At 36.5% G+C, this 23,623-nt stretch overlaps 1 protein-coding gene across 1 annotated transcript; it reads left to right on the top strand.

The window, feature by feature from the left end:
• Window positions 1-862: 862 nt before the first annotated feature.
• On the top strand, window positions 863-22,841 carry postn (periostin). Its single transcript, XM_023342405.1, has 23 exons — window positions 863-1,183; window positions 1,935-2,033; window positions 8,994-9,058; window positions 9,140-9,297; window positions 10,136-10,300; window positions 10,379-10,525; window positions 10,625-10,766; window positions 12,504-12,716; window positions 13,370-13,504; window positions 13,682-13,827; window positions 14,227-14,363; window positions 14,677-14,807; window positions 14,899-15,029; window positions 16,282-16,384; window positions 16,469-16,536; window positions 16,638-16,683; window positions 16,762-16,794; window positions 19,484-19,687; window positions 19,812-19,850; window positions 21,747-21,791; window positions 21,907-21,993; window positions 22,071-22,106; window positions 22,235-22,841. Exons 1-23 carry the CDS (start codon window positions 1,065-1,067, stop codon window positions 22,288-22,290), a joined length of 2,505 nt encoding a protein of 834 aa, XP_023198173.1. The 5' UTR covers window positions 863-1,064; the 3' UTR covers window positions 22,291-22,841.
• Window positions 22,842-23,623: the final 782 nt, after the last annotated feature.

The following is a 23,623-nucleotide window of genomic DNA, read 5'->3' on the forward strand; positions in this document are numbered from 1 at the left end:
ACAATAGCATGGCTTAGGTTCCCAGAAGCTCATCTGCTAAATGTAGTCAGGATTCAGATGTACAGGTACTAAAAATCAGAAGTCAAGACTGTACAGAATACTCTCCACAGAGGCTGATTCATGATGGATTTTTTTTTTCTTTTGAAAGTTGTATCCGATTTGGCTTCAACACAGGAGAGCAAGACAGCTGCACAAAAAAAAAACTGGAACTGTGTTTAAGAGTTGAGGTAATGAGCATGACAGCAAGAAGAAGGAAGGCAGAAGAGGTTTAGGAAAAATAAGGAGATTATGGGAGGAAAAGGTGGTTCAAATAATAAATTCACTTCAGAAAAGACAAAGGAAAACAAAATGGAAAAGCAGGATCAAAGTGAGCTATAAAATATGAATTAAAGAGGTTTTTAATGCAACATATCAACAAAAAACAGACTTCTGTGAGTCACCACAAATGGCTGATCAAAGTGATTTGAAAAGATGTCATAAGCCAGTTGGCTTGAGAACAGATATTAGGAGTACAAAATGAAATTCTGTGCATCTGTTTTGTTTAAGCTTTTATAAAAAAACAAAAAAAAAAAAAAATCAAACATATGTTGACCACTGAAATTCTTTAAACAAAGCTCCTAAATTGCATATTTCTTAAATTGCTGTTAATTTTAAACATTATTCACAGCATGCTTTTTTTTTTTATTCATTTGGTGTCCTTGGTGCTATGGGATGAGATGGTGGTTGAGCAAGTTCATATAAAATGTGTGAAACAGCATGAGGAAGGAGGAGACAATGAACTTGTGCTGAAGTCTGGGCTGGAGGAAGGGTTTGGACTGAGAGGAAGGATGTGTGTGTGGTTGAGAGAAGGACGTCATGGTATGGAAAAGACAGTAGCAGAGTAAATAGAGAGTGGGTGTGTTGGAGAGTCAGGGATGTTGGTATAAAAGCTTCCCCTCTCACTTATGTGGTCCCATATCTTGTGGGTGGGTTTTTTAGAAAGGGTTGCAAGAGTGTGTATTCAAAGGACAAAAAGGAGAGTGTTTTGGTGACCTTGAGGCGCAGAGGACTGATAACTCCTCGGGATGGATCAGCTACCAGTGGTGACCTTAGTGGTGGTGGCGCTCTTCTTTCTAGGAAGTGTGGATTCCTCAGCTTATGACAAAATAGTCACCCACAGTCGCATACGGGCGAGGAAAGAAGGGTAAGAAGAGAGGAAATAAATGGAAGGATAGATCAGGAAAATTATTTGTACATAGATAGTCTTTACTGCTAAACAGAATGATCAAACATTAGCTGTATCGGTGACAAATTAGTAAATATGTGTGTTTGTGAAAGGAAATGGCTTTCATAAACGGCTAAGAGTTATACTTAAGATAAGTTAATTTTGTGCTTAAGTTAGTGTTGTAGTTTCATTCAGCATTTCAGCACTCTGTTTAATTTAAATTTGAGAATGAATGTCCCATTATGTTCAAAAGTTGAACAAGTGGACATTTCCTTCACTAGCAGACACAAATGTGAACTTGCTAAAATATGTGTGATTAATATTTGCTGTCTTTTTTTGTTTTTTGATTGTCTTCCACAATTACACTGATTGATACAAAGTGACATTTATTGTCATTAAAATGAAACTAAGAATATTGGTATAGAAATCTTGTCCGTGATTTAAGTTTATTTTACTGCTAAGAACCTTAATATTTTTACCATGTTTTTTGAGCAAGAAAAAAATTCTTGCTCAGAAAATTACTGCGAAAAAGGTTATTTCTCTTAGAAGTAAAATAAACTTTTCACAGCTCATTGGCAATTCTTCTACCATTTTTGCTCATTTGTGTGTCTTGTGAAACTAATCTACCATGTTCCCACCTACATATGACACTATTACTCCTCCCCTTGATTTTCACTTTGGTTTCTTTGTTTTCTTACCCTTCCTCCCCATAAAATCCTTTCTTTGACAGGCCCAATGTGTGTGCACTGCAGCAAGTGGAGGGAACCAAGAAAAAGTACTTCAGCACGTGTAGAAACTGGTACAAAAAATCCATCTGTGGCAAGAAGGCGTAAGTCCTCCCTACATTGCTGATTTGTTCAAATATGCTTTGCGTCTTAGTATTGAACAGTCATCTAAAGTGCAAACTGTTCCCTGCTTTACCGAATCCACTGAATAGAGAAAACTGTCAGAACAGAATGAATATTAGCTGTGAATATTTCTTTGCATGAAAATAAATCATCCCCAGGACTTTCAAGTGAATGAGGTCAACTGAGTTTGAGTTCTCTAAATTTCTGCCTCTGTGGTCAACCAATCCAGCCACTTTTCTCCCTAGAAAAAGAGGCAGAATTTTACATACTGTAAAACAACTGCACTCTTTGTCCTCTTTCACACCCCTTCATCTCTAGTTTGGACTTGTAATGCGTTAATTTTCTATGTTGAACTTATCCAACATTACCCGGCTGTGGATAAAATTCTGGAGAATCAGAAAATCTGGTTTAATGAGATTTTAGTCTTTGTAAGCGTGTTGAGCTCTTTTGTGTGTTCATGGAAATGTTGTCTGTTCTTATTTTAACTAATTATGATTTAAGGAAGATATTTTCAAGCCAAAATCTGGAGGAATGTCATGATGAATTTACAGCAACAATATATTTTTCTTGGGAAACGCCTCACTGAATGAGTGTGATGTTAGGAAACATTCAATGGAGTGTAAGGCCCAGCTGGAGCTTCATACTTTGTCAAGCAAAGAGTGAGAAAATTGTAGTGCAGTCTTTAAGACTATCCTTAACATCCAATCAAACTCATTAATACAAAGAAAACAACATATTAGACACCTGAGGACATTGCAGAAATTAGAATAGAATATCCTTTCTTGTCTCTCTTCATGGAAATTTCTCTGTATCAGCACCTGAAATACAAGATATTCATATACCGTACATAAAAATAGCAATAATAATAAAAAAGAAAAAGAGACTGAAGAGTAAGGTCAAATGTGAAATATTAGAATAAAACCACACAGTCATAAAAAATAGCATCCTTAGCTTCTTAGAAATGTTTATCTCATTAATGTGAATGTACTAGCAGGGATTAGCAGGGGGCTGCACAGTGGCACAGTTGGTAGAGTTGTTGCCTTGCAGCAAGAAGGCCCGAGGTCTTTCTGTATGGAATTTGCATGTTCTCCCTTTGCATGCGTGGGTTTTCTCCGGCTTCCTCCCACAGTCCAAAAATATGACAGTGTGTGTGTGCATGGTTGTGTATTGTCTGTCTCTGTGTTGCCCTGCGACAGACTGGCGACCTGTCCAGGGTGTACCCTGCCTATCGCCCAGAACGTTAGCTGGAGTTAATCCCAGACACCCATTTCCATTCCTGGACATACAGGAAATGCACCTCACCCCTTCACCTTTACCCCCACCTTTGGGGTGGGGTAGTTTGGAGACAGCTGGGACTGTCTCTGCAGATGAGATAGGCACCAGCAGCCCTCCCAACCCCACCAGGGACAATGGTCTTAGAAAAAGGATGGATGGATTAGCAGGTTTACAGTTGCAACTTTTGACGTAATATACTTACACATTTCTCAAATATGTTATCAGAAAGCATTTCTACTCAATTTTCCAAGAATTATTAGTGTCTTGCAGTCATGGTTCAGCGAATTTACTGCAAGACAAATTTACTGCAATTTACTGCAAGACAAATTCCAACAAAGACATTTTGATAAGACACAGTGGAACTTACAGTTCTAGTGTCCTCAGACCTGGTTAATCGATCAGATCTATCAGATTTTTTTTTTTTAATCTGCAAATCAGTCATTTAGATTGAATGTATGCCATTCTGATGTTGTGATGAACTTTTCAACTAGAAGTGGTTTTTGATTTGGCCACGAGGTCCTTCTGCCCAGGACATCGACAGCTGGAGCAGAACATGGGGAAAAAAACAACCACTCCAAACATGTCATCTGTCATTGACTGAATATATACTTAAACATTTCTACTTTTAAATCTTAAATGCTTAAACTGATCAGACCTTAACTGAATTATTCTGCACACAAGTGAAGAGTGAAAAGAACAAAAAAGAGACTGGTGTGCTTTGGGAGTGTGTAGGATGACAGAAGGAAAGGCTCTGTCAGTCCAGACCTTGAGTGCCAGGGAATTAAATGGCTGAATTGCCTCTCAGTATGCAGTCAAGTTCTCCAGAGTTCTGCTAATGACTTGATTATTTGACTCAGCTGTTGAAGGAGAGACACATTTAAAAGTTGCAACAACCGGTCCTCGAGGCCTGGATTTGATGACTCCAGCTCTTTCTTACACAACAGGAACCCCGCTGCTTTTGAACTTTTACTCCCCAAAGGGACGTAGCATGTGTTCCTCTTGTCATTTGGCTTGCATATTTCATCTTGGATCTTGGTATAAAGTCACACCTGGCGTGAATGTGTTCCGGTTGCATGTCAGAAAATGAGGACTTTTCTGTTTGTTGTGATGGCAACTAGTGATAAAAGCCAGTAAGAGCATATTACTCCACATTTTATGCGTTCAGACACTAATGGAACTGGTTCATTAACAGACATGTTGCAGTCTGGTTTAAAAGGAATGTAATTGTTCAAACCTGTTAATAAATTGCTAATTTCTGCAACTTTTCTGGGTATCCATCATATTGGATTCTGAACTCGGGACTGCTCCACCACTCCTGGCTTTCTTAGTCAGAATTCCATATTTAGGGGTGATTCCTGTTGTATTTTCAACTGGAAACTTGTAAAGTCCAATGATTATGTAAAGAAATAACAACATAGGCCTGAACTTCAAGAAAAGGAGTTTAAATCACTTCTCTATGTATTTTAAGGTACAACCTAAATGTTGAAGAAGCACTGAATGAGGCCTTTTTGTAAGCTGTACGGATAGTAAACAGGTTGGAGATATAAGATATAAATGAGGATATAAGACAGATAGTTTGTCATGCATATGCTTGGTTGATTGCATAACAGAGAAGAACTGCAACAATTTTCATTAGATAAAATTATTTAGGTATGTATGCTCATCTGGAGGCCACATTGTTCTGATGATTGCTTTCAGCGAACTGCCTTGTTCTGTCTCTGGTCTTTACTGCACATATTATCCTGTCAGAGTAAAAGCCAAGAAGGAGTGACTTCATACCACCTCTGACTGCCAACAATTGCACAACCAGTATTTATGTATTCAAAATTCTAATATAAAATAATATGAACATTTTTGGCAATTTCCACAACAAAGGGCAGCAGATTAAAGGTGATTAAAGTTTGCCTGACTCAACCATTTGAAATTGTGAGACCAAAGATGTTTCTTACTAGCGTATGCTAAGGAATAAAGCATCACGAAGTGCAGTATTAGTCAGTTCTGTGTTAAAACAATATTTGGAATTAGCCCTCCATCTGTTAATATATCTGAGCACATTTTTTACCTAACCTATTTCAAGAATACTCCATCTGTGAATCAGTGTTGTAGATCAGCTTTCCCATTGCCTAACATTTTCTTTCTTTATTTGTGTCTCAGAGGAGATGTTGAAACTTGTCGACCCGAAATTCAATATTCAATAGTTTATCCAGCAGTCAGCACACCCATTTTTTTCCATCACTTCCCTGCAGTAATGTGCAACCTGAGTTCCCTAAAACTATTCCAGTCTTTGGGAAAAGCTCATGCATTTTCTCCCAGTTTCTTTTAGTTTCAAGTTGCTAAGGAAATCTTTACTTGTCTTAACTGGTCCATAACCAAGTGGACCAGTCACAACAGAAACTCTGAAATAAGAGCTTATCTTTCCTTCAATAGAGCGAAAAAACACGGAAAACCTTAAGAATGGGGATTGGAGAGGGTATTATGTAAAATAGACGTCTTTTTTGAGCTCTACATCATGCTATAATTTTTTATTAATTTTTTTTTTACGTTTAAGCATCAGTCAAACTCTGCATCTCGAGCCATAATATTTCTGTTACATTTCAGTGTCATTTCATGTTATTGAAGAGACATTTAAATACAAGATTCTACATAGTAAGCCTGTGTAATAGCTTGGGTTCTAGTGTTCTGGTTTTATTTCTGCCACTTTCAATTTAAATTTGATCATTTCTCTACCTCTGAACCTATAAACAGTTTGTTTGTACTGGGAGAACAGTACACTTTGAAGACTGACTACTGCAGAGACACATCAACCTCAGCAGGTATCAAAACCCTTTAGGCTTAACTTACTGAACTTTTTATGCTGTATCTTTTAAAAAAAATGAACCAGTGAACCACACTCTTGAATTATGTTAGAGTAAAATCTTATTTCTAAATAGACTAGAAAAATTAAAACTATGTGTTAATGGTGGAATTGTATCATGCCTGTGAACTTTTAGCAATATTTCATTTGTTGCAGCAATGCTGTTTACCTGTTTTTTTTCTTTTGCATCCAACAATGGCAGCAAAGACAGCAGTGGAGAAGCACCGTTATCCAGTGTGTGCATAGTTGGATATAGAGTTCCATCTATACACAATGTATTAAAAACATGTATCAGATTCCAGATCTTCCACAAATGTGTGAACATTCCATTGCATGTTGGGCCTAGCGAAAAAGAGAGAAAGTACCCATTTTTACAGATTTTATAAGTAGTCACGTATACATTTCTTAATGTATAAGAAATATAAAGTTCATGCGTACTTTATACATTTTCGTCCAGTTTACAGGAACCTCTCATCATTCCCACATCTAGCACAGTTGTGAAAAAATACATATCATTCAATCTGTTTGCACAAATTGCAAGCTAATCAAAAAGGAATGAAATTGTGTGCTATGAATTACAGCACACAGCGTGAATGCTCTCCGTAAAGACACTTAAATTTACAATGAATGATGAAAGCTAGGTAAGGAACTGTTGGCTGCAAACCTACATTTTGTTTTAGGTTGTAATTCCAGCATGCAGCCTGGAAATCCCAGGTTATGACTCGGATAACAATCCAAAAAGATTCCCGGTTGGCTTTGCACATTTGCAAGTTACATGATAATGTTACCCAAAAGATTTGAGACTTATTTTTGACTCCAAAAACAATGATTTGGTCCAATATCTTTTATCTATTAATGTGATGGGGCCAGACACTTCCCATTCTGATGATTTTATTCTCTCCCTGGTCCTGTTCCCATGTGTTCGACTTAAAAAAATACAATAAAAAGACAGATAGGAAATCCCAGGTTATGACTCAGATTACAATATTTTAAGAATATTACATGAATATTCTTACAAGAATTGTTTCCCAAGCAGTTGGAAGCAGGTTATGATAGGTTTTCGCTTACTCCTCATGATTTTCTATATTTTTTCTCCAACTGAACTGGGATGACCTGGTTCAGCTCAACCAGAATGGTTCCTTTTCTGCTACATCTATAAATCCATTCCAAAGTAATGAAAAGTGGCAAATACTTGAAGGTTTTGGGCCAGATCCAGAAACTAAACTAGTGGGTTTAGTAGGACCCACTAGTTCCACTAAATGCACCACTATCCTCAGCTTATCTTGTGAGCTGTGATTCCCTGTCAGCTGAGCTGAAAAATGTAAATCAGGAGATGTAGTTTGGATTAAGGCAGTGTAACAACTCCAAAGGTCTTCAATGGATACATTTTTCTTTCTCCTAACGTGTCCTCTCAAATTATCATGAGATATCACAACTCAAAATTTAGCTTACGTGAAACCCCAGAGAGAAATCCGAGATCTTAATTAAATTCTAACGTATGTAACTTTCATAAAATACAAATATATATATATATATATATATATATATATATATATATATATATATTACATATTTGTTGAAACTGTCACCATTTCAACAAATATGTTGAAATGGTAACAGTCATGTTTTTGGTTGGGGGTGTTAAATTTCTTCAAATGGTGAATGAAATTGATCTTTTCACACATTATCTGCTTCATAACATTTTGTCATGACATAGTGACAGTTTTAATAAATATGTGAGATATATGTTCTCATAAAAGTTACATACTGCAGCTTTAATTAAAAGATAATGTTCTGATTATACATTCAGAGATATAGCTGCATATTTTATTAGAACTGTGATTTGAAAGCTCCTTGGTAGGAAATCATTTTTAATCTTTCAGTACGTTTTAGACTGATCAATTGTTTGATGAGATTGCTAAAGTTTTGATTGATGTAGTCTAGTATAGTAAGTCATGAGAATGATTTTCACTTAAAATAAACCTGTCTGCTTCCCTTGTTAACATGATAAATGTTTGTCATGTAAGTCTTCTGTTTCCTGTGGCGTGGTAGAGCAAAACTATCAAGTCCCGTAAGGTTTCTCTGACTTTGATATTAACTCTTATAGACTTATTTTCTTCACCACATGGCAGCTGCAGAGTTTTTGTCTTTTTTTTTTTTTGCTCAGATTTTCATGTCTTTTGATCTGTACTGCCCTGTTGCGCTGACTTTCATTATGTTTGTTCATTTGTTTTATTGTATGACATTCACTGGATGTCATTAGCTGACTGCTGAGATAAATATTCATTAGGGTTTCCAAATGAGTTGTCCGTTACAAATTTTTCACACTTTGTTTTTTTTTTAAATATTTATTATGTTTATTGTGCTTTGCTTATGGTTTCTCCTTGCACTTATTTTTAAGATGTCCCCCATGTTCTCCTCATTGAAAAACATTAAACTTAGTGAAAGTGCTGCTTTGTGTAGCCTTGCTATGCAATTTCTTTTAGTTCACCAGTCGTGATCCAAACAGTTGTCATTGTCTCATGGCTCCAGATGTTGTTTTCTTTTTTCTTTCGCTCAGCTGCCAAATCTGCTCACTCGAGAGATTTTTTTTTTTTATTCTCTCAACTTGCATTACATCCATATTTGATCTCCCTCTGTTTTATTTATTTTCATTTCGCTGCCAAAAGATTTAAATAGTACTACCCACAGCAACTGCAAGTACTTGTGTAATAATGAGGGTTTTTTATTATTATTCTACATCTGCTTCTAGTTTAATGATTAACGGTGAACAGAAACTTTCATGTTTGTATTTCCTTTTCCCTTTTTCCAGGGAGATCTTATATGAGTGTTGCCCTGGGTACATGAAGCTGGATGGAATGAAAGGATGCCCTGCAGGTAGGATCCAGTGTTGTATAAACTTATTTCTCTCTGTGGTTTAGTCAAAAAATGCTAACTCTAATTTTTTCTATCCTACAGTGGCTCCAATTGACAATGTATATAATACTTTGGGGCTTGTAAAGGCTGCAACCACACAACAATACTCTGACATATCAAAGCTAAGACAGGAAATCGAAGGCACAGGCACCTTCACTGTGTTTGCACCCAGCAATGAGGCTTGGGACGAACTGAATCCTGTGAGTGATGTGGCGGTGTAAAATAGTCTTGTAACAAATATTCTAATTTCTTAAACTTTTCACACTTTCTCACATTTAAACCACAAACTTTTATATTCAATTTATTGAGATTTATATGATAGATCAAAATTGTTAAGTGGGTGGAAAATTAAATGTTTTTTGTAAAATTGTTGAAAAATTTAAATCTGAAAAGTGTGGCACAACTTGTTGTTCAGCTCACTTTAATCTGATATCACCAAAAGTAATATTCAGGGAAACCAGCTACATTTTGAAACCACAAAACTTGTAAATAAACAGTAAATACAACTGTTCTGTAAAGGCTTTAGAGATTTGTTAATGAACTTTAAGGAACAAAAAACATCATAAAGAACAAGCAACACTAGGTAGTTGAGGGATGAAACATTACTTGGTGAAAGCTATTTAAAAATATCATTTGCAGTTTGCCACAGGTAATGTGGGGAACAAACATGTGGAAGAAGGTGCTCTGGATACATTAGATCACAAGTATGCTTTTTAACCTTGGTGCACATCTTTACGTGTGGCAGAAAATGAACTTTTCAGAACATGCTGAATGCACCACATGCTTTGTGAAACCATGACGGCATCATTTTGTCATCACCAAAGAACCTGAACTGACAAGATCAGCTGGTCACCACCATTTTACACTTCTACACTATACTTTGTCTTGGTCTATTTCATAAAATCCCAATGAAATACAACATTGTTTTGTGTTTATGTGTAACAGTTTAGAGAGTATGAATTCTTTTTCAAATTACTGTACATATTTGCATTAACAAAGCCATTTACCGTACTGTCGTCATTATTGTGACTTCCATAGACTGCACGAGCTGCATTAGAGGACAATGTGAATATTGAGCTTTTCAACGCGCTTCACTATCACATGGTAAACCACCGCCTGATGACCAAAGACATGAAGAATGGAATGACTGTCACTTCAATGTACAATGACCAGGGGATCTTAATCAACCACTATCCTAATGGGGTCAGTCTATGAAACACTCACAGGTGCAGAGACATGTACTCGTAATGACTGGACTGAAAATTGTATCTCTCTCTTTAGGTTGTGACTGTGAACTGTGCCAGGATTATCCATGGTAACCAGATGGCAACTAATGGCGTGGTGCATGTCATAGATCGGGTGATCAGCTCTGTTACTGGTACAATCAAGGACTACCTGGAGAGTGAAGAGCAGCTCTCCTCTTTCAATGTAATCAAACTTGAATTGGCTTCAACAGTTGAATCAAGTCTTGCATTCTCTGGATTTACATTTAACACAATATTTCTTGTTTTGTTTTTTGTTTCCTAGAATGCAGTATTTATTGCTGGTATTATGGATAAGTTGGGCCAGCCTGGTCAGTTTACGTTGTTTGCTCCAACAAATGAGGCTTTCGATAAGCTGACGCCAGGATTCATGGAGAGTATCTTTGAAAACGAGCCAGTCATTAAAGGTACAAACATGATAAAATAAAAATCAAATTGCTTATTGTCTTATTATGATCTCAGCTGACTTTAAAATTTTGACTCTTTCAACGCTCCAGCTGCTTATGTAATTACCACTCTAAATGTGTTGCATGTACAGGCCCAAGACACTATTTTAATGTTTTTTAAAACAATTCATTCACCCCATTTAATATCCATCTTTTTTAACTTGATTAATATTTTTCAAAGGAGTTTGCCTTAAAACATCTCAAGAAAGTTTATAAATTCAATCATTTGCTTTGCTAAAGCACAAGATGCTTAGTCATATGCATTCATTTACTTACACTTCGTGACTCAAACCTGATGCTAAAGACAGAGTTTACTTCTATTATAATTATGAATACAAGAATTGGATATTTTAACACAAGTTTCTAAACATTTTGTTTAGGTAGATTTATGGAAAACATGTTTTAGGCATAACTGTTGGAAAAACAAAGAATCAAGCTACAAAAAATATTGCTCTTTGTGGTGATAAATTTAACCACTATAATCATAATACCATGGAGTATTAGGACATTCATCATCAAAATCACTGTGTGTATTTACAGCCACACGCTAGTGCTGGCAAGAAAATATGCAATACACGGTTAATCTTGCTGGCCAGATGACTCCCATCAAGTTCCACAGCTGGTCGTCCCATAAACTGAGCTTCTGTTCCATACCACAAGGCTTAGGTCATCGTCCACAACCCACTTGTACACACAAAGAAGTGCGTAATGTCAAACTGATACAGTGACTATTAGCTAATACTTTTGATTTGGGCTCAAAAGATAAGAGGGAGTGTGTACTAGCTGCCTTCAAACCTCAGTAATCAAGCCAAATATACAAAAGTTATTTTCTGCAAAATCATTAAGACATATTTCTGAGAAGAGCGCTCTTTTTTTTTTACTTGAATGAATTAACATCCGAGCATCGCAGATGTTACATTATCAACAGCTACACCTCATTATTTAGTTAAAATCAAGTTCTAGCACAATATCAGACAAAATACCACATGTATTATCTAACCACAATACACATTAGTAAGCATGAAGTTGTTTTATGAGCAGCATATTCAAGTGAGAAGATATTCGATTCCACATCCTGGTGGTGAAAGAATTACACCTGAGAGATGTCTGAAAGCACCAAAAACATTGAAGTGAAAATCAGAAGTAGCCTACGGAGAAATGTAAGAGTGGCCCTGCTTGTGATAAATCATGTTTTATTTTGTAGCATGTTAATGGTTGGTCGTGTGTGTGTGTATTCCACAGATAGGGAACACATGCTACTAGAGTAGAAGAACGCAATCCATCAGAGACAAAACACTAAAACACTGTTTTCTAGGCGGTGACTTCTGTTGGCAAAGTTGATGTGACCTGTCACAAAATGGTTCAGGATTGGATTGAGGAGCATAAAAACATGTTGATTTGACCTAATCATTACTCAACACAAAGGCAAAAGAAGCAACAGCCAAAATATCAAATGCACCACAGGCATATATATGATGTCCATCAGCCTTACTACCTTAAGGCTTACTCAATCTATTTTTCTACTTTTTTGCTGCCAAGCCAGCCTTGATCAGTGAAGGCATGGACTCTACTTGACCTCTGAGGGTGGGCTGTGGGTACAGCTCACAGATGTTTGATTGAATTGATATCTGGAGAATTTTGATCATAACTTTATTTAATTGTCCTAATATAACCTGATCAGCACCTTCTATATTTCAGCCCTGGTGACCTACCACATGCTGAACAGTGTCCAGTGTGCAGAAGCAATCATGGCAGGATCAGTGTATGAGACTGAAGAGGGCAGCACCATAGAGATTGGCTGTGATGGTGACAGTCTGACTGTAAACGGTATCAAAATGGTGCTGAAGAAGGATATCGTAGCCTCTAATGGAGTAATTCACCTCATAGACGAGGTGCTCATCCCTGATTCAGGTAAGTGACTTCTCCATAACTATCTGATGTCATTTAACAACACAAAAGTGACTTACAAAAAGAACCCTTGAATTTGTTGTTATTTTATCACGTTACAACCACAAGCTGGGATTTTATATGATACACTAACAAAAGGTAGTGCATAACTCTGAAGTACAAGGAAAATATTCTGAACCGGTGCATCATACATTTGACTGCAGGGTTGTCCCAACTGATTCTAACCTCCATTTTCTCTGTCCTTGCCAAAGAGAAGAATCTCAACATTATGTGGCAATCATCATAATGATGATTGCTACCATCATGGTCATAGTAATCACCATAATGATGATAATGATTGAACACTGAACAATGAACAGTGTATTCAAGGAGCTGTTATGTGTCCAGATTTAAAATAATTTTTAAAATTACGTAGTCATTTGACCAGAGCATCTTCCTCCATATGTTTTTTGTTTTGTTGTGAAGAGTACCACAACTGGCTTGTTGCAAACTTGGGAATTAAAAAAAAATGTCAACAGTGGATTTTTTCTTGTTTTTTATCCATTTAGGGAGTGAAATGTCAAATTAAAATAGTTTTGATGTAAAGAAAGTCAAGGGGTTTTAATACTTTTGCAAGTATGTGTTTGAGTTTTCCATGTTTGTATGCCCTTGATTAGCCAAGGAAGTGAGGAAACTGGTTGGAAAATCCCAGAGCATTTTCAGCGACTTGGTGTCTGAAATGGGTTTAACTTCTTCCCTGACTTCGGACACACAGTACACACTCCTCGCTCCCCTAAATGCCGTCTTCACAGGTCAGTTGAAATAGGTTATTTTGAAAAACATAGCCTATAAACAAGCTATTCTATGTAATAGATTTACATTTCATGTCATTAACATCTTATATACAGAAAAGAAAGTGGAAGCGATCTTCTGCAATATTTGCTTTGTCTAGCTTTATTTTAAAACTAACCTTAATGTGTGCTTTTCAGACGAAGTGATGGCAGATGATGAGTACCTGAAACTCATTCTGGAAAACCACATGTTGAAGTTAAAAATCTCACTGAGTACAATGTTCAATGGACAGCTGCTGGAAACACTTTCTGGCAAACTGCTCAGAGTCTTCATCTATCGCACTGTGAGAGCTATATCTGTGTCTGTTTGTGAGAACTGAGAATAAAGTGTCAAAATATAATTATAGATAAATACTCGTATATTTGTAGTGAAAGCCAATGGCAAACAGTAGCTTCCATCTTTGAAATCTGAAGTCAACGGATAAGCTGTTTGTCGATATTGTGGTTGTATATCGGCTGTAATCTAAAGCTGCTAGCTAGTTAAATACGTTTCTGTTTGCTCGCTTTGGAAACTACAATCATATGGGATTCATTTCTTCACAGAAACATTGTATTGTTTAGTTTGATTGATTGTGATCAAAGAGGATTGTGTGACAGAACTAACTCCCCTTTCAATAAATTGTTTCCAGATTCAAACAGTGAATGCTAGATGTGTGATTGAACTTTCTTTTCTCTTTTCAAAGGCTGTGTGCATAGAAAGTGCATGCATGGTGCGAGGTAGTAAAGAGGGAATGAATGGGGCCCTTCATGTGATGACGTCATTGATCAAACCAGCCGACAAAACGACCTTTGAACTCCTGGATGCTGATGGAAATTTTAAGTGAGAACATTTTTTTTCATATATTTATTTTACATTTAAAATGCACCATACCAAACCCATAAGAAAATGTTCCTACATTTTCTATTGTGTGTCAGATTAAAATATCCTTATATGGTGCTTCTACTTGCAGGCTCTTAGCAGCTAACATGTTCTTCATTTGCCTTGACTGATTGTATATTTTAAAATGGTAACATAATTTCTGTTGAATGTTCATGATCCTTAATTCCTGTGTTTTTTTTTTTTTGTTTTTAACATTTTTAAATGTTTTTTTGTTTCTTTCTTCTCTCTTACTGACAAATAATGGTATTGGCAGGATTTTCTTGTCACTAATGGAAACAGCTGGTCTGGGAGATTTGCTGAGGCAGAATGGCTCCTACACAGTCTTTGCTCCAGTTGACAAGGCATTTGAAGCCCTTGGTGCAGATGACTTAGATTTGCTTAAAAGTTAGTATCCATCAAAACCCCACCACAATTATAGTAGCTCAAGTATAAATTTGAGTAATCAAATCAAGATCGCCTGTGTTGTCATTGGCAGGTAATGTAAATGCTTTGAGAAACATTCTTCTCTACCACTTCAGTGAGGGCATCATCATCAATGGAGGACTTGAAGCTAAAGTGACTAATCTGCTGAAAAGTCTGCAAGGCAAACCCCTCCAACTTAAATCTGTAAGAGCTTTTCCATTTCTTCTACATCCTCAACACAAAAGCAGAAATTGACTGACTACATCCATCTGTCATCAATTAAGTGGTCATTTTGAAACCAAGATCATTCTGTTTGTTTTTGCTTTTTTGGAACATGCCCAAAAGTCTCCACAAGAAGGCATCCTAATTAGATGCCCAAATGACCAAAGTTGACTCCTTTCGAATAGCAGATGAAGCTCCTGACCAAACACAGCCACCTTATATAAAAAGCTAATTTCAGCTTCTTGTAGCAGGAATCTTGTTCTTTTATTCATGATCTATGGGTTATCTCGAGTGACTACAGGCAAGAGTCTGAACTGAGACAGATAAGTAAATTTACAGCTTGCTTTTTTGGGCTCAGTTTTTTTTTTCATCACAACAAACTGAAGCAGAAGGCACATTTCTCCAGATAACATCCTACTCAATCTACCATTCTCTGGTTCCACAGCAAGATGTTTCATCTCCTCCAATGGCATCAGAGACTGAGTTCTGATCTGGAGGGAAAAATCTTTTTTTTTTCCCTATTGAGCTGATTCTTAGCAGCCATTTTGTTTTCTATACTTGATCACATATTTTCAGAACTTAAAAACTGTATATGTAAGATCCTAAAACAAGTTCAAAATCTGCTTCCAAATGGATTTAGCGGCACATATACAATACAAACGTCACCAAAAAAAATCTAAACTTACTTCCAACTTCAGGTAAATTGCATGCAGAACGTCTGTTGAATGAAATATGTTGCAGGTGTTCAAGATAAAACAAAGGTTCACAAGAAGTTTGTTTTAAAGTTCTTTTTTAAACACGCAGCCTTTGTTTTACCTTTAACTACCTTTACGGTTTTGTCATAAACATGCTTTTATTATTGTGTAATAAAATTTTATGGCCACACATTCTGAGGATTTGAGTTTTGGACTTTTCCAACTTTCTCATTTTAAACTCACATCAGAGAAGCCTATATGAAAGTGCTTCAAGGCTAAACAATAAGCTGTGGAGAACAGCCAGGAGTAATAAAGCATGATATCTTATCTTAAACATCAATGCGAATTCTTTACCTTCACTCCTCATGTCTACCTCCCATGGAGCCTCTACCTGCTACAGCTTGTTTATTTTTGGAGTCAGCTACAATGAAGTGTTACAATAGTTTGTCTTTGGAATACATTTATCTTTCAAAATTATAAAAAAGAGACTTTTTCTCAAGGTTTGATTTTTATTTATTTTTTTCCTCTTTCCCCCAAAGGAAAATAATTCTATCCGTGTCAACTCAGTGGAGATTCCCAAGAGTGATCTGATGGCTACAAATGGGGTGGTCCATGTGGTGAAAAATGTTCTCTACCCAACAGGTATGAAACACCCCATCATGTGTGTTTGAGTGGCATAATATACATGTTGCATAATCAAGAAGATATGTTGCATGTCATGTATAGACCTTCCTGTGGGCCATCAGGACCTCCTGTTGGTGCTGCAAAAGCTGATTAAGTATATTGAAATAAAGGTATTGGAACCACAAAAAAAAGAAAAACAACAATCATGATTAAAAGAGAAAACTAGTCTGTTTAGTATATCATCTATCTGTTTGTGCTTTTTGTTCTTTAGTTTGTTTCTGGATTTACTTATGCTGAGATCCCACTCACCTTTATTAGTAGGTGTTCCTTCTTTTTTCTTTATTGCTGTAAGATGAATAAAAATCAAAGCCAAAACTGATTTTACTACTTTACAGAAAGGATCGTCACAACTACTCATTACATTGGAGGTAAGACTAACACCACTGTTAAAAGATATAGACCAGCTTTGTTGTGGAGTCCCTGACAGACTCTATTGGTATAAATGTTGTTTAATGAGCAATAACTACCTTAGAAATCCATTATGAAGCAAGATGAAGCTCGCCAGCACATTAGAACTATTGTCTGGTCCTTCTACTTTTTTTTCTCTCCACTCTGATTATCATTTAAGTCTACTTGGGTCTGTTAGTATTTCTAAGTAATTACATATAAGGTAGTAAGGGTTTAAAGTCAGAGACCATAATGGCCATGTGGAACTTGCTTTCTCATTTAAACTGAGCCAATACAAATTGCATAGAGCTTTAAAATCATTACGAGTCAGAAAAAAAAAATGTCATAAGTAATTGGGCTTTAATTCAAACTCAGATGTCTTAAACTCCAAAGGTTTGCATTTGAAGAATTTCACAGTTGATGATGCAGAGGAAAAAGAATGCAACTTTTTATAAGACCTTAACTCCTGCTCCCTACTGTATTCAGCTGAATTGCAATTCTTTTTGCCAACATACTTTATCATGCTAAAAAGTATTATGATTCTGTTTTTGACTAACTATTCCAGTGTTTATATTACAAACATCATCCTGTTAGACTGAATTAGATTTAATGTTTTCTACTTCTCAAAAAACTGATCAGACATAATTGAAGTCAAATAATTGCTAGGTTTGTTGAAATCCTTCAATAAATTCACAGTCACTCTACAAGTCAAAATTTATTTGAGTCTTACATTTCAGCAACAAGGTAGTTCAAAGCGTTACATCTGCCCCGACTAACCTTGAACTATTTTGGAAAAGCAATTGGGTAAAAAGTTCTGTCTTTCCTGGAAATGTTTTAGAGACATATCTTAAAAGCCGTGCAGCTGCTCTAGTATTGATTCAGCCAGGCTGCATATGTGCTTCCAAAACTTCTGCCATAATGTGAAGTGGTGATGATGGACCCAAATGCAGAAGAGAAGGCGAGTAGATTGAAGAATTTTAAGGGAGAAGTAATTAAATAAAAGTGACAAAAACTCAGTGAACAGCAAAAAAAATGGGAACTAAAGCAGGAACCGGGTAGCATGAAGACAAAAGGAGGATTCGGTGAAAAATGAATTAAGGGGAGCTGCTTAAATATGGGGCGTTTAAATGCTGGAGCAATGGTGCTACTTAGAAAACAAGGTGGTGAATTAAGTGAGAGTTGGAGAGACAGGGTAAGAGTATAGGGGAGCTATGAGGATTAAAACTAACAGGGGAGCAGGAAATAAAGCTAACCCTAGCCAAAAATAATTAAACATTAGTAAATATGTATAATCTAACTAAAATAACTTAAAACAAACAGATGTTAAGTAATACAGAAGAGGTCTGATCTAATCAAAACAAAGAATAACCAAGGAAAACACAGCGAAATGATCAAAACTATAAACACAAGGAAAAAAACGGCCCAAAATCCTGACAATTCTCCATTGTTCTATGTAAAATGTTTCATAAAAACATGCATCCTTTTCCTTTTACCTCAGAATTAGGCTCCACAATAACCAAGGTCTGGGGTTGTATCATAACAAAAAGTGAAAAAATATATATATATAGTTTTACCACCCATTTTAATACTTTGTTGCCAATATCACATAGAGTGTTGCAACAGTATTAAATGAACAAAAGGTAAACAGCCAAAGTTTGAAGAATAAATTACCTTCTCACTTTATGACCTAATTTCAAAGAGCAGATATTGCTCTGGCTTTGATTCTAAATGTGGGACATGTACCAAAAGGCCCCAGGCCACAGATTAGAAGGCAGTTGTAATTCCTTTTATGGCCCTTATAAATATTGTCACATAAAACATAATCATAGGTTTGAATTAGGTTTCTGGCAGATGTTCCTTTTTTTGTCATGTTATTTTCAAATCTTTGTAAAAAGAAAATTAAATGCATGCTTTTTGGAAAATACTGAAATGTGTGACGTGTTATAAAATTAATGCAAATGGGTTTCTAAAATTCAAGTAGCTGACTTTTAATATGTCTGTATGATTGGATCTGCAGTAGTGTAGTATGGGCTGAAGGGAGGCTTTCCAATTTTTGTATTGCCAAATCAGTCTTTGTCATCTTGGTCCCAGTGTAGATCCTGCCAGGCCAGCCCCTTTTTAGCCTTTAGGTGTAGTCTTGGACAGGAAGGTGTCTGACTGGGGAACATAGAGTTAAGGAGCTATAGACAGATTTGGGCCTCATTTGCATTAATGTGGGCATTGCTCTACTTTTGTGTTGATGAAAGAACTGGGCCAAAAAGTTAAGCTTTAAATTTACATAGTTCAACTCTCACCTGATTTCACCTCCAACTCACCAACTCTTACCTGTGGTCCCATGATTTGGATTATGACAGAAAGAACCAGATTACCAATATAGGCGGTTGGAATGAGTTTTCTTTTATGGTGGTTGTGTGGATCCACAATCTTTGGTCGTTGGTTAATTTAAAGCAATTATTGCTAACATTTTGTGAGACAGTTACCCAAGACTTTGCTAAAACTAGTCATAACCTGTAGAAAAATAGTAGCCATATTTCTGACTCAAAATGCCTTTAAACAGGTACAACTTAATCCACTGCAAAAAGCAGAATAAAAAATATATAAACAGTTTTAAAGCTACATTTTATTGTTAGAAACTTTACTGAACATAACTTTTAACATGTTTCTTTTTAGTACCAGAAACAAAAACAGTGATCATCAAAGAAAAACAACCTTCAATTAGAACAGTTACCACAGTCACTGAAGGGAAGCCATCCATCAAACAGGTGACAAGAGTGATAAAACCATCTGGCTCAAAGGTGGAAGTGGATCACGCCACCAAAACAGTTACCAGGGTCATCGGCCGACAGCCCAACAAGGTCACAAGAGTTATTGGAGGTAAGTTAAGAAAAAATGTGCATTTGGAAAATGTATTCATTATTTGTTTTGTAAGTCCAAAACAACCAAGGAAGTATGAAAAGCAACAAAATCATCACATATGATCTGCTGTGTCTTAATGCAGGTGGAGAAGACAGAACTGGTAGGAGGAGGACAGAAACAAGTAGGTTGCTCTAAATGATGAATCCTTTCCAGAGAGCATTAAGGCTCGATCTAAGACTAAAGCTCTTTCAACAAAAACATTCTCTATCTTGTTAAACTTTGAAATGTTGTGGTGTGACCTTAGACAGGCTTTTCATTGTCTTTTAAGTGTGACTAAATTAAAATATTTCTGTAAAGAAGAGATGTGAAAGCATCATTGACAGTGACTGCCGTAGCTCAATGGAAGGTGTTGCCGCAAAGTTTAGAAAGACCAACTCTCAAACTTGGAGGCAATTTATTTTAATATGGAGACAAAAACTCCATACTAAAATGGAGATATGTATGGGGAGCTGTGTCTACTGCTTTACAACAGTAGACACATAGAGCTGTGTCTACTGTTTCATGGCACTGCATGTCTGACAATAATAAGAAGAAATGGCACCGTGCTTGGCAAAATGCAAAAAGCATATCAGCACAAACACATGGACCATCTGTTGAGCAAGATGATGAATGGTGATGGGGCCATGGCAGTGACGTGCGGTCAGGGGAGGCAAATGAGGCAGAGCCTCACCTGTCATAATGGAAAAATATAATAAAATTTATATTGATATTTTCACCCTTTGTTTTCTACTGTAAAGTATTTATGTTTTATTTAGCTTAACCAATTTTGATTATTTTTTCTTCAAAATCGCTGAATTTTCGCATTTTCTCATTCAAATGCTCGGAAGCGCAGCTGGTGAGGCAGCAGCAAGCTGAACCTCGCCTGAGATTGAAAATTAGATTAGAACTGCCATTCTATGAGAGCATGTCCTTCCTGTCTGTACGTCGCCAATAAAATGGGTAAAAAACATTATATGTATGAACTGATTTTCCATAATTTAGCTTATGTACATAATGTACAGTGTTTTTTTGTCACCAACTGTGTGTGTAACGTGTTTCGTGCGCTGAGGAGCGATCATAAACGGCAGAGAACAGATTTGAGGTGAGGCAGGCCATTTTCTTGCCTCATGGCAGGGGGCGCTCATGATCCCAGATATTGTGACTCCTCTGATACAGTAACAGCGAGCTAGAAATACAGTAAAGTGCAGTGATATATTTATAGTTTTCTCCTCTTACCACAGCAATCACGTATTAATAATCACAAAATAAACATTAGACCTAAAACCATACTACTGCAACAGACTGAATGTTCTGCTCTTTGTGTGGAAAATATTTCAGTGTTATTTTTAGGGGCGTTGTTGTCAGTCGCTATGGCAACGAGTCTGTGTGTAGCCTGGCCAATGCAGAGAACAAGAAAGATGTGGTTTTGAGTTGTACTTCAACAGGGTTTCCCTTTGCTGTGGAGCACAGCACGATATTTATAATATCTAAATTTCCAAGTTTCATTTAGTTAACGGAATTATTCTACTGCAGCAGCGCAGCTATGGATGGCATGTAAAAGAATAGTCTTTTTGCCCTCCGGCGTTGTCCGCATGCGCAAAATTTCCTCATGTAAACAATAACATGCAGGTGGTGGGTCTACATTTGTATATCTGATTATGAGTAATTCAGTGCCTCACCAGCATTGCACCTCACCGCACGTCACTGGGCCATGGCTATATTGCCATGGCTCCTAGACAACTAGCAGTCTCTACTTTACTCATGACTTTGTCTGTATGACAAAAAAATAAATATAAGATCATCTCTTTGAAAGCTGAAGCCTGACCTGAAATGGATTAATTATTAGTATTAGATTCCAAACTTAGCTGCATATCTAAAACAGAAAAAGTCTAAATTCAGTCCTCACTGAAATGCTAAAATGTAGTGAACAGATTTCAGCCTGAAAGAACTAAAGGAATAATAGGAAGCAAATTCAGTCAATAGAGATTCAAAACTGTTAAATGATACCCAACCTTCTTCTCCCATCCTCATCTTAAAGGTGAAACCATAATCACCACAGTGAACGAGCCTCGGATCATTGAGGGTAAGAAGTCTGCACTTTAATGCATAAAAATGGTTGAGTTTAAGAAGACTCGACAAAAATCAATATTAATGCATGTCCAGTGACCATCTTTAAAGAGGTTTGTTTGCACATTCAGTCCCAGATTTTTCTAAGATAACCAGCTTCGGTGATAATCCAGCTCTGCTGAAGGAAGAATCTGGGAAAATCACCAGAATCATTCAAGGTGAATTCCCTTACCTGCAAATCTGTAAAGATTTAGCAATGGATCAGCATGACTGAAAAAGTTGTTTTCTTTTACAGAGGGCGGAGGATTTTCTGCAGCCAGGAAGCCACCAAGTAAGAGCCTGGATAGAAATATAAAGCCTTAACCTGCAATTATTTTTGTTCTATAGCCTAATTTAACTGTTTCCCATTTATCCTCCATCACAAACTCGATATAATTAGGCCTGTTTTATCTTTCACAGCTGGAGTAAAAAGAAGAGCAAGACTGGTCAAACGTCATTACAAACCAAAGGAGTGATGTAAAACAGAACAAATGCATGATCAGTGCTCCTGGTTGAGTTCTGATGCAACTGTGGAGTAATTCAGATTAATCGAGTAAATCAAGCAATTTATTTGTCTTAACATCATCTAAGCCAATCTCTGTGTGGTAGAAATGATGTGTTTTAGTTTTGTAATGAAATTAAAATACTTTTCATGCAAATGTTACATCTTGAAGCCAAAATTTTATAGTGGAATAAATGGGGGGTGAAAGATAAGACATTTTACAAATGATCCTTTAAAGTTTTTATGTTGTGAAGACATTTCTTAGGAAGACTTTTGGGAGGTTTGTAATAAGTTTTTGTATAAAATTATGCTTCTAACATCATGACAAACAGTGTTCTAATATCACTATGCTGTTATTCAAGTGGTAGTGAAAAATAAATTGGATATTATTTTCTCAGTTTTCAAGAAACCTTTTGTTTTGGAAAACTAAACTTTCTCTTTGTCCAGAATATGAATTACTACCATGTTTGGATCTAACATTAACAATTTTGTTGGAAAAAAATACATTTGTAAATACATATGAAATAGACTTTGTTTCATTTGTTTTTCATATTGCTGAGATATTACCTGAAATATTTAGCAATAGAGCATATTGTCCCCTAATGAAAAGTTAGATGTCGCCAGCAAAAGTTATGTCATTTGCAAGAATGTTTCAGTTACCAGTGCTTAAAAAATACCAGTGGTTAGAGCATTTACTTTCTGTGGATTTATTTATTTAAATTTTTGGGTCAATGTTATAATTGCTGTTAAATGATGTCAATGTTGTTTTAAAAGTTATTTGTGAAATGGAATTAGTTTATAGAGCCGGTCATCTGGGAATATATTTGGAATTATTTGACATCTACAGTACAGACCAAAAGTTTGGACACACTTTCTCATTGAATTCAATGAGAAAGTGTGTCCAAACTTTTTGTCTGTACTGAATACAGACCAAAAGTTTGGACACAAAGTTGTGTCCAAACTTTTGGTCTGTACTGTATGTTTTAATGACTTGATCCTTCTGTAGTAAGTCCGATACGTAACCTAAACTGCTTTTTTTTTTTGTACCCCTCCAAGGGGGTCTTTTGTGGGTTCTAGTGTCCCTTATATTAAAGTAGGCTGACAGGAAAGGGGAAGGAGAGGGGGGAAGACATGCGACAGCCGCATGTCTTCCCCCCTCTCCAGTCGAACCCGCGACAGCCGCGTCGAGGACTCAAGGCCTCCAAATATGGGTTGCGCTATCCCCTATGCCACCACGGCATGCCCAGTAACCTAAGCTGCTTATATTAAACATGATTAACTTTTCAGAACTTGATAGCAAAACGCTT

This window comes from Xiphophorus maculatus, chromosome 11 (genome assembly GCF_002775205.1).
Source record: "Xiphophorus maculatus strain JP 163 A chromosome 11, X_maculatus-5.0-male, whole genome shotgun sequence".
NCBI lineage: Eukaryota > Metazoa > Chordata > Actinopteri > Cyprinodontiformes > Poeciliidae > Xiphophorus > Xiphophorus maculatus.